The sequence below is a fragment of the Leucoraja erinacea genome, chromosome 5 (genome assembly GCF_028641065.1).
Source record: "Leucoraja erinacea ecotype New England chromosome 5, Leri_hhj_1, whole genome shotgun sequence".
NCBI classification, from domain to species: domain Eukaryota; kingdom Metazoa; phylum Chordata; class Chondrichthyes; order Rajiformes; family Rajidae; genus Leucoraja; species Leucoraja erinaceus.
In genome coordinates this window covers 74540335-74557272 of record NC_073381.1, presented here as the reverse complement: position 1 = coordinate 74557272, position 16938 = coordinate 74540335, and the positions used below count along the sequence as shown (strand labels likewise).

General features: G+C 47.1%; 1 protein-coding gene across 1 annotated transcript in view; it reads right to left on the bottom strand.

Annotated features, from left to right (window-relative positions):
• The window catches only part of LOC129697414 (mitogen-activated protein kinase kinase kinase 5-like), a 160371-nt gene extending 157744 nt beyond the window's left edge, over nt 1-2627 (bottom strand). Inside the window, 2 exon segments of the mRNA XM_055635926.1 lie at nt 1855-2167; nt 2169-2627. Coding sequence (XP_055491901.1) covers nt 1855-2167; nt 2169-2213 — 358 coding nt within the window. The 5' untranslated portion in view covers nt 2214-2627.
• Nucleotides 2628-16938: the final 14311 nt, after the last annotated feature.

The following is a 16938-nucleotide window of genomic DNA, read 5'->3' as shown; positions in this document are numbered from 1 at the left end:
ATTCAATCATGGTTGATCTATCCCTCCTTCTCAACACCATTCTCCTGCCTTCTCCCCATAACCCCTGACACCCATACTAATCAAGTCTATCTCCATCTTAAAAATATCCATCGATTTGGCGTCCACAACCTTCTGTGGCAATTAATTCACACTCATCACCCACTGACTAAAGATGGAAGAGTAAGCTGACAAGTTCCATTCCAACTGGTTCAGACTCCATGGGCCAAATGGATGTCTTCCTAGTTATTAATTTTCCATGATTCACTTGCTTCAATTCCAATGTGTCTCATAACCTCATCAATTCCCCCCATCACTGCCTGCACTGCCTTGGTCGCTATTTGCTGAAGTAAGTGTGTGTGTGGAAACTTGTGTGATTGTTAATCTAACTGGATACCACCTAACACACACAAAACGGCACATACCTTGTACAGGGAGGAACTGCAGATGCTGGTTTAAACCGAAGACAGACACAAAAGGCTGGAGTAAATCGGCGGATCAGGCAGCATCTCTGCAGAAAAGGAATAGGTGATATTTCGGGTCGACTGGTTTTCTTCAGACTGACAGTCAAGGAAAAGGGAGATATAGGGATATCTTCCATTAATTTGTCCTTAGTACCGTCTATATCTCTTGTTCCTCTTTCCCCTGACTCAGTCTGAAGAAGGGTCTCGACCCGAAATGTCACCTATTCCTTTTGTCCAGAAATGCCGCCCGCCCCGCTGCATTTTGTGTCTATCCTTTAATCCCTGAGCCTATAGCCGAATCTCCCTGCATTAGTTTGTGCTGCCTCTGCAAGAATCTTAGATACAGAGCAAAATTGTCTTAAATCTGGATCAAGGGCACAAAAAAAATCCAGCTATAGCTTCATACACCAGCCTAGAACCAATTACTTCTGCCAAAGGTTGGGTCAGTTTCATCAATCTCCAGAACAAATACAGAAGACAGGAACACAATGTTACCGAATTTATTGCAGTCTCGCTGTTAATTTACTGGGTGAAGGTGGGACTGGGCTGGCCAGTTTTTTTTTTACTATTATTAATACATTGAGCCGAGCGAGTCTTTTTCTCGTGATTTCTCTCTGCTTCGCCTACTTCATTCAACTCCAACCTGTCTCGTTTCATTCTCCAATGTCATCATCGCTGTTGCTGCAATTTTCTGAAAAAAAGGCGAGTGTGTGGAAACACGTTTAAGCCCTTGACATCAATCGCTTGGTGTCGTTTAGACAGGCGGCCCTGTGCCAAACAAGTTAAAACACACACTGGGTTCGGAGTCCCAACAAATCAGCACCAGCCGAGTAAAAGTCGATCCGACGAGTTTTAAGTGAATCCAACTTACTTTTAACACTTTCGTCGAAAAGGCAGTGAAAGTTGCGGCTTTAATGCACTTCTCTGGAGAGTAATACATTTTTTTTTAAATCACAGCTAACGCAACAGCGCATTACTGAGTGAGTGTTCCTACGTTAAACTGTCCTCTCTCGGATGGAGGAACTCCCCCTCCGCCCTACATATCCCACCTACACTAGTCCCACCTGCTTTTGGCCCATATCTCTCTAAACCTGTCCAATCCACGTGCCTGTCTACATGTTTCTTAAACGTGGCGATAGTCCGTGCAAGAGTTTGATCTCACGCTGCTTACTGTATCAGTGGTATCGGCTAGGTGAATGGCATGACCCTGTGGGTAATGTTAAAGGGTCACCATGGTGTTCTGAGCATGTTCTTGCCCGTGAACTTTCACTGGACTATGCGAGGAGGCTGTGGTGACAGAGAGAGACAGAGACAGACAGAGAGCTGTAAACGCCAGCAAGCTTCACGTATAGAGCGTGTAGCGCCGGCAGCTCTCCGCTCTCACTCGCCTTACCTGCGTTGTAAAAATAGTCGAGGACGGCGGTCTCCCCGAAGTCCAGCTTCTCGAAAGGCAAGGTCTGCAGGTCGGCGCTGACTCCCTCGCATGCCTCTCTCAGGCACTGCAGCGCCAGGCTCTCGGCGACCTGCAGCGCGGCCGCCTCGTTCACCACGTACACCACGGTGGTCGGCCGGTTCTTGAGACGGGCTACGGGCACCAAGGCGGGCGAGGTGGCGGCCGCCGTGTGGTCCTGCCAGTAAGTGCCGGCTGGGACGTTGCTGGAGGCCGGGGAGAGCATTGTCCCAGAGACTCCTTCAGCGGGAGCCGGGGGCTACCACCGCCGCCGCCGAGAAGCTGTCCCTGTCTGCATTCATGTTGCGAGCTGAGCCGCCGAGGGAACAGCCTCTGCCTGCAACAACACAGCGAGTCTACCGATCCGGCTTCCTCTGGCCCACATGAGAGACTTTTGAACAAAAAAGGATCGTTCCTCAGTTCCTCCTCAGCATCCTCCGCTCTTTCCGGGAATACAAATCAGTTGCATTAATTTGCAAAATTAAAAAAAAAAAACACGCACAAATTTCAAAGTTAGCAACCGAGCGCTGGAGTCCAAGTCGGCGATGTTTATGCAGCACTTCATCTGCTCCGGACTGTGTGTGTGTGTGCCACTGACAAGCGCAGGCGAGTCAGTTCTCAGTCTAGTTTTAGGGGCCTTCCGATTACCAAAATAGGGGACTTGATGCAACCTAATGGTTGCTTGCAGTACAGCAGGGGGCGTGGGAAAATCACAGGGAACAAGAACTTTGCAAATAAGCCGCCTCCAACTATTCTCTAGTGGAATGTTTTATACATTCGCGTCATACTTCAGACTTGTTTTTTTTTTATTGCAATTTTTAGTTTGTTACCCTTGCAAGAGTTTTGTTTAAAGTATGAAGTGGTTTCGGTTGGTTAACATTGTTTCCAGTATTTGGAAACCGACAAAGACATCTGACGTTCCAATTGCAACTCAACCAGAAATGTCAATATTTACACGGGCTATTTACAATAGCTCCCGCCCTTTTCAGAGTTTCGACTACATTCCCAGAGGACTCCATCAGAAAATCCATCGAAATTATATTTGAAACGATGACGAGCCTCGCTCCGCCTCCCAATGGCCTTCCGCACTCTCCTCCTCTCCCCGCTACCGTGTGGCTTCCTGGTGAGACACGATTCAGGAGGAGACACCTTTAAAACATAATAATCATTTATTCTGTGTGCGGTTAGACAGGGTGTGTTCAATTATGGGGATTGGTTGTTATTTCCCCATCCGACTAACCTGGCCATCAATGCGAATTTTAGGGTATGCTAGGACTAAGGATATGATGGTTCGGGTGTCAGGGGTTATGGGGAGAAGCCTTCTATGGGGAGAATGGGGTTAAGAGGGAGAGGTAGATCAGCCATGATTGAAAGGTGGCGTACATTCTGCTCCTGTTCTTATGAATTGGCTGAGATCAGGTCATTGAGATATCAGGATAGAACGTGGGTTCTCCCTTGGTTAAGTCAGGCTTTAATGATGTATTTATTTGGTGAAGCCAAGGTATAATGATTATACACAAAATGTCAGGTCAAGTCAAGAGTGTTTTATTGTCATATGTCCCGGATGGGACTGAAATTCTTAATTGCTGCAGCACAACAGAATATGTGAATATGTAAACATAGTACATAACGGGGGAAGAGAAAAAAAAGTTCAATAAATAACAAATATAGTGCAATATTAATAGTCTTTTACAGTTCAGTGCTCAGAGTTTATTCGTTGTTGTGTTTAACTAGGGAAGAAGCTGTTCCTGAACCTGGACGTTACAGTTTTCAGGCTCCTGTACCTTCTTCCCAATGGCAGTGGTGAGAAGAGTGTGTGGCTAGGATGGTGTGGGTCTTTGATGATTTTGGGTGTCTTTTTGAGGCAGCGTGTACGATAGATCCCTTCGACGGTGGGGAGGTGAAAACCGGTGATGGACTGGGCAATGGTCACAACTTTTTGTAGTCTTTTTTGCTCCTGGGACTGCAACTGGGAAGTTGCTGAACCAGGCCACGATGCAACCAGTCCGAATGCTCTCTACCGTGCACCTGTAGAAGTTTAGGAGAATCCTCTTTGACAGGTTTAGGAGAATCCTCTTTGACAGGTTACAACATTGATTTCTCTAATTTTAGATAGCTCTTGGCTTCTCCCTCCTCCCCCTTCCCCTTCCCAGCTCTCCTTCTAGTCCTACTGTCTCTGTCTCTTCCTTTCTTTTTCCCGCCCCACCCCCACATCAGTCTGAAGAAGTGTCTCAACCCGAAACATCGCCTATTCCTTCTCTCCATAGATTCTGCCTCACCCGCTGAGTTACTCCAACATTTTTTGTCTACCTTTCATTTTTCCAGCATCTGCAGTACTTTCTTAAATAGATCTTGGAAAAGACTGAACCAGCGGGCAGTGGCACGATCGAATGAATGACTGACGGTAGCGTCCTTGGTTTCGCCCCGGTGGTGGAAGTTTTCTTGTAAGTTATACTATGTTAACACGTTAATAATAACATTAATATTAACGTGTTAACATAGAAAACACCATTGTAATCACGGTACAGCTAGAATATAGCACAACCTTTTAGCAAACGGCAAAAAAAGGCTGATTTAGCCAACCGATTGTGAAAAAGGCATTATCCTGGTGAAATCATCAAAAACGGCATGAAAAGGCACATGGCATTTATGGCAAAATCCTGGCTCTAGTCATCATCATCGGCGGTCACTCGAAACGAGTATGACTGTCCTCATTAGGATGCTATGCCTCACTTTGTTTAACATGGGGAGACTGGTGGTCAGACAGCCACCACATGATCCTTGACAGATCTGGGTCAGGATCCAGTGGCATGGAGTCCAAGACGTTCGGGGACCCTTTTCTGCTGCAGCCTTCATCCGCTTTCCCAGCCGTTGTGATGCTCCACTAAAGTCAGCCATCATCCTCCGCCTGTTCCACCATTGAGGTCTTGGTTAGATTGCTCTTCTGCTGAAACAACCCACCCCAGCACTACCTTGGACATCCCTCACTGCGGATATTTTTGAATGGCAAGGTAAACACTATCTAGTCCCAGTTGATTCCTATTCCAATTGGTTTGAACTTGATCTGCTGCCTACCATTACGTCTGAGATGGTGATACAGAAGCTTCAGGGACATTTTTCTGTATTCGGTGTACCGGTTCGACCGCAAACTGACAACGGAAGACAATTCACCAGCCAGGCATTTATAAACTTTGCCAGACACTGGAACTTTCAGCATGTCACCAGCAGCCCTGAATACCTTCAATCCAACGGCCTCACTGAGCGTGCTGTCAGGAGCGCTAAACAGCTAATGGAATGTTTGCTTCTTGACAATTCTGACGTCTACCTGGATCTGTTAAACCTGAGAACCATTTCCAGGTTCTACGTGTTCTAGGCTCTCCCGCCCAGCGCCTGATGTCTCGCACGACAAGGCCCCAGCTCCCCATCGCCCAGCAACAGCTGAAGCCACAGGAGCTAAAACCAGCTGCGGTCCAGAAGCACATTCAGGAGAAACATGATCCAGAAGCGCTCCTATGACAGGTCGAGCAAACAACTTAAACCGTTACTGCAAGGTCAAGTTGTTTGCCTGCAGACGGCAGTTGGACATACCAGACTGTGTTCCTACCTTGTCAACGCCGATGGTGTTCTGTATTGGTGCAGCCGTCAACATCTTTTGCCCGTGAACGAACCGCAACCAGCTCCTCCCGGTCCTCATGCACCGCCGTTGGTTATCAAGACACCTGCTGCTGTTGTCCGTCCCAGACCCCGGCATGCATTCTCTGCTTTGTTCGAATCCCTCGTCCCCCAGTGCGCCTCGTCCTGCATGCTCGCCCAGCCTTTCCACTACACGCTCTCCGGCTGCGTTCTCCATCTCGGGTTCTCCACCACTCACCCCTACTAATTCTTCAGGAACGGAGGAGGAAGGGTTTGTCCATATGTGTTCGGGTTGGGTTAGCAGACCGCCTGACAGGTACGGCGAGTATGTTTAACCGCATGCGTATTAACATCTGTTCTCTTTTCTCAACGGGGAAGGATGTAGATTGGTTATTGCATGTGAACCAATCAGAGTAATGTACTACCACTAACTCCACCTTACTGTACACTTTATATTAACACTCTCTTCCCATATTACGTAATGACACCAGTGGTAGAGATGAACTAACAACGTATTGTAACTGCACCATTATGACTGATGATTAAAGCTGACTTTGAACACCAGACTGTGTCTGTACAGTTGTCGACACATGCTGACTGCATTAATTTTGTTTACATATAATAGTGAGATTGTTAATCTGTAGTTTTTAAAAAGGTTAATGAGGAGGGAATTGTTGACAGATGTGATGCTGAGAAAGATTGCTGACACATTCCACACATTAGACAAATAAATCATATTGGGCAACCTGAAAGCAGATGAGTAATTTGATTCACTGATAACTTTTCATAAATCCCACATACTTTCAATATGATAGAACTTTATTTATCCCAAGAGGGAAATTGATCTGCCAACAGTCATAAAAACACAAAATACATGAAACATGAAATTAAAGTGATGAGTGGAAAGGATTGGGGAAGTAGTTTATGATACTGTGTGGAATGAGGAAAAACTATTATTAAAGAATGCATTCCTTCCCCTCAAACCCTTCAACTTTTCCAGGCTTCGTTCTTTGGCATCCTGGAGGTAACTACACATAGAAGGGAAGGCCTCCATTTGGAACTCAGTGCTATTATCATCTATGTTAGTACATGCTAACTTTCCATCAGGAACTGATCAGCAATCATGAATAAACAGCAGTGCTGGTTCTCTTCTCTCCTAGAGCGGCTCAGTGGTGCGGTGGTAGAGTTGCTCCCTCACAGCACCGGAGACCCAGGTTCGATCCTTTTTAGATTAGATTAATTAGATCCTTTATTTGTCATTCAGACCTTTCGGTCTGAACGAAATGTCGTTGCCTGCAGCCGTACATATAATAAACAACAAAACACACAATAAACACAAATTAACATCCATCACAGTGAGTTCATCAGGCATCTCCTCACTGTGATGGAGGCAAAAGTCTTAAGGTTACTCCCTCATTCTCCCTCTGCGCTGAGGCGATATGTTGTTACCCCACCGGGCGATGGTAAGTCAGTCCCGCGGCTCACCGAGCTCCGCAAATGGGCCGGTTCAAGCTCCGCGGCCCGGGGTGGTCGAAGCTGCCGCCCTCCAGTCCAGCGGACGCAGCTGTTGCCACAGGAGCTCCGGAAAACAGGCACCAGCCTGTGACCTGCGAGCTCCCGACGATGTCGTCCACTGGCCCGCGGCCGAGCCCCGGATTCATGTCGCCGCCACCGGAACGCCCCCTAAGCCACCGGAGCACCGTCTCAGCCCCGCGCCGGGCCGCCCTCGCCGGAGCCACGTCTCAGCCCCGAGTCGTGCCGCTGCCACAGGAGCGCCCAAACGCCGCCACAGCTCCGAATTCGGCCAGCCTCGTGTTGGTGAGTCCTGGCTGGTTCTGCCTCCGGAGCCTCGAGGTCGGTCGCAGGTTGGAGGCCACCAGCTCCACCATTAGGCCTCAGCACAGACGGAGGCAGAGAAGGGGGGATATGACAGAAGAGACGCATTCCCCCGAAGGGAGAGACAGAAAACCATGTTTCAGCCCCCCCCCTCCCCCACACATAACACAACCTAATAACCAAAAATTTAACTAAAACAAGAAAAAAAAACAACAAAAACAAGTAAATTCAGACGGACTGCAGGCGAGTCGCAGCCGTTCAACAGCGCCGCCACTTCCGGACTACAGGCATTGTCTGTGTGGAGTTTGCACGTTCTCCCTGTGGCTACAGGGGTTTTCTTCAGGTGCTTTGGTTTCCTCCCACATTCCAAAGACGTGCAGATTTGTAGGTTAATTGGCCTCTGTAAATTGCCACGAGTGTGTCGGATGCAAAAGTGGGATAACACAAGTTCAAGATTCAATTTATTTGTCATTTGGACCCGTTGAGGTCCAAACGAAATGACGTTTCTGCAGCCATACATTACAAACAAATAGACCCAAGACACAACATAATTTACATAAACATCCATCACATCGCTGTGATGGAAGGCCAAAAAAACTTTAAAACTTATCTCTCCACTGCACTCCCCCACCCCAATGTCAGAGTCAAAGTCAAAGCCCCCCGGCTGGCAATGGCGATTGTCCCGCGGCCATTAAAGCCACGCCGGGTGATGCAAGGTCGCACACCGGGTCTTGATGTTAGAGCCCCGGCGTGCGCTCGCACAGTCCCGCGGCCATTCCAAGCCGCGCGGGGCGGTGCTGTAAGGCCCCGCTCCAGGAGCTCTTCAACCCCGCAACTCGGGCGGGAGAAGTCGCCGTTGCGGGAGCCCTGAAAAGCGGTCTCCCTCCAGGGACCCGCGGGCTCCCGGTGCCGCCGTCCGCCAGACCCGCAGTTGCAGCCTCCGAATCTCCGGAGGTCGGGCCGCAGCAGCGCTCCACCACCGCTCCACCCACTCTGGACTCGGCCAGCTCCGCGACGGTGAGGTGAGTAGTCGGCACCAGTGCCCCCGGTCTTCCTGTTGGAGGCCGCTCCCCATTGCAGCCCCAACGACAACGGAGACCCGACAAAGAAAAGGTCGGGTCTCCCGTGCAGGGAGAGACTTAAAAGTTACCTCCTCCCTCCCACCCCACCCCCCCACCCCCCCCCACACACACCCCAACAAAAAATAACAAAAACTACATAAAAACATAGACAAAAAATAATAAAAACGCAGACGGGCTGCAGAGGCTGCTGCTGACGAGAGTCGCGCCGCCTACCGTCAGGGGTGAACTAGTGTATGGGTGATCAATGGTTGGCATAGACTCAGAAAGCCCGAGTTTGTTTCCATGCTGTTTTCCTAAATATCTACTAAAGCTGCAAATCAGTGTCAGTGGGGCAGATTAGAGCCCTTCAGCCTCTGCTCTGAAATAAATAAAAATACTGAGTATGTCTAAAAATTAAAGATGTATCATTTTATTTTTTTAATGCTTAGTATACCATTGCATTTATTCATTGGATTCTAAACATGTGGCTATATCACTAAATCTAAATCACTATATCACTAAATCTAAATCTAAATCACTAAGCACAGGAAATGCAAAACCATAGGTACACAAAAATGCTGGAGAAACTCAGCGGGTGCAGCAGCATCTATGGAGCGAAGGAAATAAATGAAGGAAATAGGCAACGTTGCCTATTTCTTTCGCTCCATAGATGCTGCTGCACCCGCTGAGCTTCTCCAGCATTTTTGTGTACCTTCGATTTTCCAGCATCTGCAGTTCCTTCTTAAACACAAAATCAAGTTCAGCATGTAGTATATACATTGATCGATAATGCAGATGTAAGAAATTAACAAGCAATTGTTTCATCACGGAAACATCTTCAATTCTAAACGTTTTTAATAAAATGGAAGTATACTTAAGAGAGACGTCTCAGAAAAAAAAAAGTTGTTTAAAAGATCCTTTATGAATGGGTCGACCCTCACATTGATCAGCAGGTATAATAACTATGTCCAAAGAGCAGAGACAATACGTACATCACATTGCTCTCCTCTTATGTTATGTTGTGAATGGAGTTAACAAATTTCATTGTATCCATTAGACATGCCAGAGACATGAGTTTTCTGTACAAAAGAACCTTTCAAATTTTGACAAATTGTGACGGATTTAGTCATTTAAGGCATTAAGACACTAAAAGATACATAGCTTTAATTATCAAAGTACAAAAGAAAACATAGAGTGCCTGAGTAGCTCAGGGGGTCAGGGAGCATCTCACGAAAACATGGATAGGTGACGGTTTGGGTCGAGACCCATCTTCAGACTGAAGAAAGCTCTTGACCTAAAACATCGCCAATCCATGTTCTCCTGAGATGCTGCCTGACCTGCTGACATACTCCAGCACTTTGTGTCTTTTTTTTTATAACCGGCATCTGCAGTTTCTTGTTTCTACTTGATCAATGTACAATTCTGCACTTCCACTTTGCAGCTATTACTGCAGTACCATAGTTTAGTTTAGTTTAGAGATACAGCACGGAAACAGTCCAGAGTCCGTTCCAACCAGCGATCCCCGCACATTAACGCTATCAACACACACTGGGGACAATTTACAACTACACCAAACTCATTAACCTACAAACCTCTACGTCTTTGGAGTGTGGTGGGAAACTGGAGATCCCGGAGAAAACCCGCGCAGGTCACGGGGAGAACGTACAAACTATGTACAGACAGCAACCGTAGTCAGGATTGAACTGGGGTCACGGGTGCAGTTAAGGGCCTGTCCCACTTTCCTCTGACCTCTGCCATGTTTGCCCTTGACTCATACTCGCAGCATGGTCATCACGAGGTCGTAGGTTGGTCGTAGCAGGCCGTGATGCTAGTCGTAGGTACTCGTGGCATCAAGTAGGTTGGGGCGTTTTTTCTAGCATGATTAAAATATGTCCACGTGTAAAAAAAAGGTTGGCATGGAAAAAATTGATACTTTTTACTCGGAGGTAGGTCATGATGCTAGTCGTAGGTAGTCGTAGGTGGTCAGAGGCATTCTAAGATAATAGCTTTGGGGTGGGAAAAAATGGCCTGTAGAAAAAAAACGTGACCTCTGTCACTCCAAGACATGTTCATTCATAGCTGGAGAGTTTTTTGGAGAGGAGACTTGTGTTTTAGAGATGGCATCAAAAAGACAGCACAGCCCTCAAAAAAGCCGGCCATGCAGGTGTTGCCCACCCAAGAGGAGGAGTGTCAGGAGGTGATGCCACATGAGGTGATAATGCTGGTGTACTGGGACAGTCCATCACACCATCTGCATTCACCCATTGAGACCTCTTCTTGTGCTTCCTCTTCACCCTTGCTCTTCCCCTTCTGCCTTTCTTAAAAGGCTGCTGAAGCAAACAGCAGTAAAACGTACATGATCGAAGGAGGTCTTCTTCATAGTCGTGGGAGGTCTTCAACATAATTGTGGGAGGTCTTCAACATAGTCGTAGGAGGCCGTAGACATAATCATAGGAGGTCGTAGGTTACCGCAACCTTGATTTTTTAGACCATTTAAGGTCGTCAGTGATCGTGAATTAAGTCATGAAAGTGGGAGACCCTTAAAGCCCCTGTCCCACTTAGGAGACCGAAACAGCAACCTCTGGTGACCTTGCCCGCAACCCAAGGTTTCCATGAGGTCACCGGAGGATTTGGCCACTCTCCGTAATGGTCGAAAGTGGTTTCTGCGTGGTCGAGGCTTCATCTAGGTTGCTGCTAATTTTTTCATCATGTTTAAAACCGGCCTCGACTAAAAATAGGTTGCCGTTTTAAAAATAGATCATTTTTTACTCGCAGGTCTAGTCGAAGCCGGTTTTCTTCATAGTCGAGGAAGGTTTTCAACATATATGTGGGAGGTGGTAGGAGGTTGCAGGTCACCTCGACCTTGATTTTTTTTTTGGGTGGCGGGAAGGTCACCAGAGATTGCTGTTTAGGTCTCCTAAGTGCGACAGGGGCTTAAGACAGCAACTCCACCGCTGCTCCACCATGCCGCTCCAGTAGTTTGTGAAAATATATTTATCCTCTCCATGTTCAGAATATTGACACAGAAGTTCTACTCTATTTCTTGTGTTATAAAGAGAAGAAAGTGCTGTCTTCATTTAAAATCATGTGAAAAATTAGGAGCCACCTCCATCATTTCTTTGATCATTATTTCTACTTTCTTATTAGTTTTCTTTGTTACATTACCAGGCATAATTGTGTCTAATGGAAGTTGCCAGAGTTAAATCACAGCATGTTCATTCTCTTCATATTGCTTATGATTACATATCACTTGGGGGTTTCTTCATTGGCCACTCCTAGTTGTCTCAATTGGCAACTATGTATAGGCGGCTTGAAAGCTTTATTTTGTTGTAAAGGAACTGGAACCAATTTCTGTTAATAAACCCATGACGAGTAGATATTTTGTGATTCAACTTCAGTATTTAACTAAAATAAAATGTAAAGGACTGTTAATTGCATCTGAAGATCTTATCAGAATTGCCTTTCAAAAGAGAAGTTGATGGAGAGTCCACATCTAGTGAAGTGCTGGAGTCTCTCATTCCTCTTAAAGGATGCAGATCGTGCTACTATGTTTAGGAAGGAACTGCAGATGCTGGTTTACACTGAAGATCTTGATCGTGGTGGTATATTAGACGATTAGTAAATAAGTAAATGGTAGTCAGAGATTTATTATAATGTCAGAGATATCATGTTTTGGATTCAGTTTAAAAATCTTTCTATTTTTAGATGGGTGTAACCTGCCTTAACACTTTGTCGAAGGCAAAGTGATAAGCTAGATTCTCCCTAGACCTCTGGCAAAGATTTTCAATGCAATCAATGTCACTAAATACATTTGACCTATTGGGTTGTTGTTTCTGGGAACTTGCTGTGCACAGTTTGGTTGCTGCTTTTTCCATGCTGTAGCAGTAACTCGTTCAGTGGAAAAGCCTGTAAGAATATTAATGTGGGTCTCTTTATCTATTTTTAAGTATGAAATTTAAATAATATCCACTGGTCTGCCCCAACAGCTGCTGACAACGTTCTACCGCTGCACCACAGAGAGCATATTAACGTATGACATCTCTGTGTGGTATCTCAGCTGCACGGAGGCGGAGAAGAGAGCTCTTCAGCGCGTCGTCCACAGAGCGCAGAGGATTATTGGGACACAGCTACCAGCCTTGGAGGGCATCTACCACACACGGTGCCTCAGGAAGGCCGTCAGAATCCATAAAGACTCCTCACATCCTTGTAACGGACTGTTTGAACTACTTCCCTCCGGCAGACGTTACAAGGCCTTCTACGCCCGAACCTCCAGACTCAGAAACAGCTTTATTCCCAGAGCTATAGTGGCTCTGAACCGGCCCTGCTGAGTGCCCCCCATCCCCCCTGGACTGTCTCCCTCGGATGGTCACGTCACACAGCTTATTTATTTTACTTTTCTTCTACATCAGTTGGAAGCTGCATACTAAATCTCGTTGCACTAATGTGCAATGATAATAAAATATATTATATTATTATTATATTATTATTATTACTAGTCTTGTGATCGGTTAAAAAGATTATGTTCACAAACCTTTCATATTCACCTTCCAGTTCAATGCTGTCATTGTTACTGTTGCAGATACAGTCTGAAAGAGAGTTGACACTAGCACGCACAGAAGATGATAAAGAGACACTGACTATTCCCCCCTGCATCAGAAAATAAATTGCCTCATCATTTTGGATCAGGAGAAGGTCTTTGACAGAATATCGCGCATGTATATGATTAGTTTAGTTTAGCTTAGTTTAGAGATATAGTGTGGAAACAGGCCATTTGGCCCACTGATTTTATGCCGACCAACGATCACCCGTACATTAGTTTGACATTGCCACACTTTTGCATCCTACACTCGGGGCAATATATAGCAACCAATTAACCAGTCAATGGTCTGAATGGAGTGTCCAGGAAATGTCCCTTCCCAGGTGGTGCCCATCCCAGGTGGTGCCCATCCCAGGCACTATTTGCGTGCTAACCACAGAAGCAGATCTACAATCACATATTACAATCGCTCCACACTGTTAAATCTCTACGCCTACAGCAACATTTATTATACACTGTAAATGGCACGATTGTAATCATGTATTGTCTTTCTGCTGACTGGATAGTATGCAACAAAACCTTTTCGCTGTACTTCAGTAAAGGGCCTGTCCCATGATGCGAGTTTACCCAAGAGCTCTCCCGAGTTAAAAAAAAAATCAAACTCGTGGTAAGTACGTAGAATGTACGTAGCAGGTACGTTGGAGCTCGTGGATGTCTCGTAGCGGCGTGTAATCTTCTTCTTATCGAGTCCACACACAAGATTAGAAGTTGTTCAGCCAGAGCTGAACACACTTCTCAGCATCTGCACAATGGTGTCTGTCTTGCGCCTCTTGTGCATCTCCATGAGTAAAAAAATACCCGTGATGAGGTACCACGAGTTTGATTTTTTTAAAACTCGGGAGAGCTCTTGGGTGACTCGCATCATGGGACAGGCCCTTAAAGGTGACAATAAACTAAACTGAATTGAATTGAACTGAAGGCTTGGCAGTAGAAGCCAGTAGATCCTGACAGATGATTACCCGAGCAGAATGTCAAAGGCATAAAAACAGGAATAGGTGGTAATACTCAGGTCAGGCCGTGTCTGTGGGAAGAGAAACAGTCATTCTTTCAGGTTAGGAACCTCTGTCAGAATATTCCACTGAATTCATCTCAAACTGGTCTCTAAACTAAAATGTTAGCTCTACTTCATTTGTTACAGTTGCTACCCGACCAACTGAGTATTATCAGCATTTTCTGTTTCTGTTTGTAAGACCTGGAAGGGGATGCAAGTTCAAGTTCATTCCGACCTGCTGTGTTACAAAGGATTCTGGCATCTGTTCCCAGAGATGCAAACTGAGTCACATGTTGAATCTGCTGGAAGATTATCAACTTGGAAATGGTGCACTTTGTTCTGCACAAATAGCGTTGTGTTTATTCTGCACATTCCAGCGTTTGGAGTACATTGCAAGCAAATGTTACCAATTGGCGAGTTCCAAGCTGCAGACCCATGCTGTATGATGCAGCAAAGTTCTGTGCGGCCTTTGCAAGGCTCAGTGGGGGAATGTCACAGTATTGTACCCTTCTAGCGCTAAACTCCAGGGCCTGCTGCCTCACAGCGTCAGATATCCGGGTTTGATCCAAACCTCGGGTGCTGTCTGAATGGGGTTTGCAGATTCTCCCTGTGACTTGTGAGAGTTTCCTCCAGTTGCTCCGGTTTACTCCCACAGCCCAAAGACGTGTTTGTAAGTTAATTGGCTTCTGTAAATTACCCCAAATGTGTGGGGAATGGATGCAAAATTGGGATAACATAGAACTAGTGTGAACGGGTGCTTGGAAAATATGGTGGCGTGTTCAGACGCAGCGGCTTTGCGCTCCCAAGTCCGAGTTAACTGGGAGCAGCCCGGCACCGAACGCGGCTGTGAAAGTAAGGTAATTAAAAACCTCAGAACCCCTAGAACCCTTACAAACCCCAGAAACCATAGGAAAAAATTCACCTCCAGGACGAGGAAATCCAGGAGCCGCATCGCAATCACGACAGGTCGCACATGGAGCCGCACAGAGCTGCTCAACATCGGACGCGGCTGTGAGAAACTGGCTTGTGAGTACTACAGTTACCTCACCAAAATCCCGATGGAGCTGAGCAGAACAGCCCCCTGGATCACCACTCCGGAGGGTAGGAGACGGAGCAAGCGCCGGGAGCGAAAGCAGAAACATGGAAAGCGAGCGGGGGTGCAGGACAGGCTACGGAGGGCTCCACAAAGACCATCGCTCCCAAGCGTCTTTGTCGCGAGTGTCCGGTCACTTATCAACAAGCTGGATGAGGTAAGGCTCTGGATCAACACCCAGCGATCCCTGAAAGACTGCTGTGTGCTGATCTTCACAGAGACCTGGCTCAGCGCGCTGGTTCCCGATGGGGCTGTGGACCTAACCAACCGGTCACTGCATTGTGCTGATAGAACAAAGGAAGAGCAAGGGTGGCGGGCTCTGCATCCACATCAACAATGACTGGTGCACCAACCACACTGCAATAGAGAGCTACTGTTCCCCAGACCTGGAATACCTAGTGATTAAACGTAGGCCGTTTTACCTGCCTCGGGAGTTCACTGTGGTTATTATCATGGCCATATACATCCCACCACAGGCTAATGCTAACCTAGCACTAGCACAGCTGCACTCGGCCATCAGTAAGCAGCCGGATGCTCACCCCGACGGTGCCTTCATTGTTGCAGGGGACTTTAACCAGGTCGACCTACGAGCTGCACTCCGCAAATTCCACCAGCATGTGCAGTGCCCTACCAGGGGCTCAAACACACTGGATAAAGTGTACACCAACATCAAGGACGCTTACAGAGCTCTCCCCTGCCCACCCCGGGACAATCCGATCACCTCTCACTGTTTCTACTGCCTGCATACAAACCCCTCATCCGCAAGACCAAACCTGCAATAAGGACGGTCAAAATATGGCCCGAGGACGCCACTCTACAACTCCAGGACTGCTTTGATCGCACCGACTGGGACCTGTTTGAACAACAGGCTACCAGTGGTACAGAGGTAGACTTGGAGGAGTACACATCCACTGTGCTCTCCTACATCAACTGCTGTGTGGAGACTGTCACAGTGGACAAGCAAATAAAGATGTTCCCAAACCGGAAACCCTGGATGAACAAGGAGGTTCAGGATCTGCTAAGGGCACGCAACAATGCCTTTAAATCCAGGGACACTTCTGCCTACAGTGCGGCCAGGTCAAACCTGAACAAAGGCATAAAAAAGGCCAAAGACATCCACAGGCAAAGGGTAGAAGATCACTTCAATGCCGCGGACACCAGAAGCATGTGGCAGGGTGTCAGGGACATCACTGACTACAAGAGCAGCCCCGCCTGCCCCCATGGTGATATCACACTGGCCAACGAACTGAACACCTTCTTTGCCCGGTTCGAAACTGGCAACACCACCAGGAGGAGTGGAATAACCCCGGCCATGGCAGAGGGACAGGGCTTAACACTGAGCACTCAGGAGGTACAGTGCGCTCGGCATAGGATTAATCCACGCAAGGCTACAGGCCCGGATAGAGTACAGGGAAGGGTACTAAAGGACTGGCGGAGATATTCACGAGAATCTTCAATCTATCTCTATCTCTGGCAACGGTCCCCAAGTGCCTGAAAACAGCCACCATAGTGCCGGTGCCGAAAAAGTCCAAAGTCACCAACCTGAACAACTACCGCCCGGTTGCCCTAACTCCAATCCCAATGAAGTGCTTCGAAAGGCTGGTCCTCTCCCATATCAAATCCAGCATCCCTGCCTCACTGGACTCTCATCAATTTGCATACAGGGCAAATAGATCAACAGAGGATGCCATCTCTCTGGCTCTTCACACTGTCCTGACTCACCTGGACAGACAGGGCACGTACGTGAGGATGCTCTTCGTTGACTATAGCTCTGCATTCAATACGGTCATCCCCACCAAGCTCACCACCAAACTCC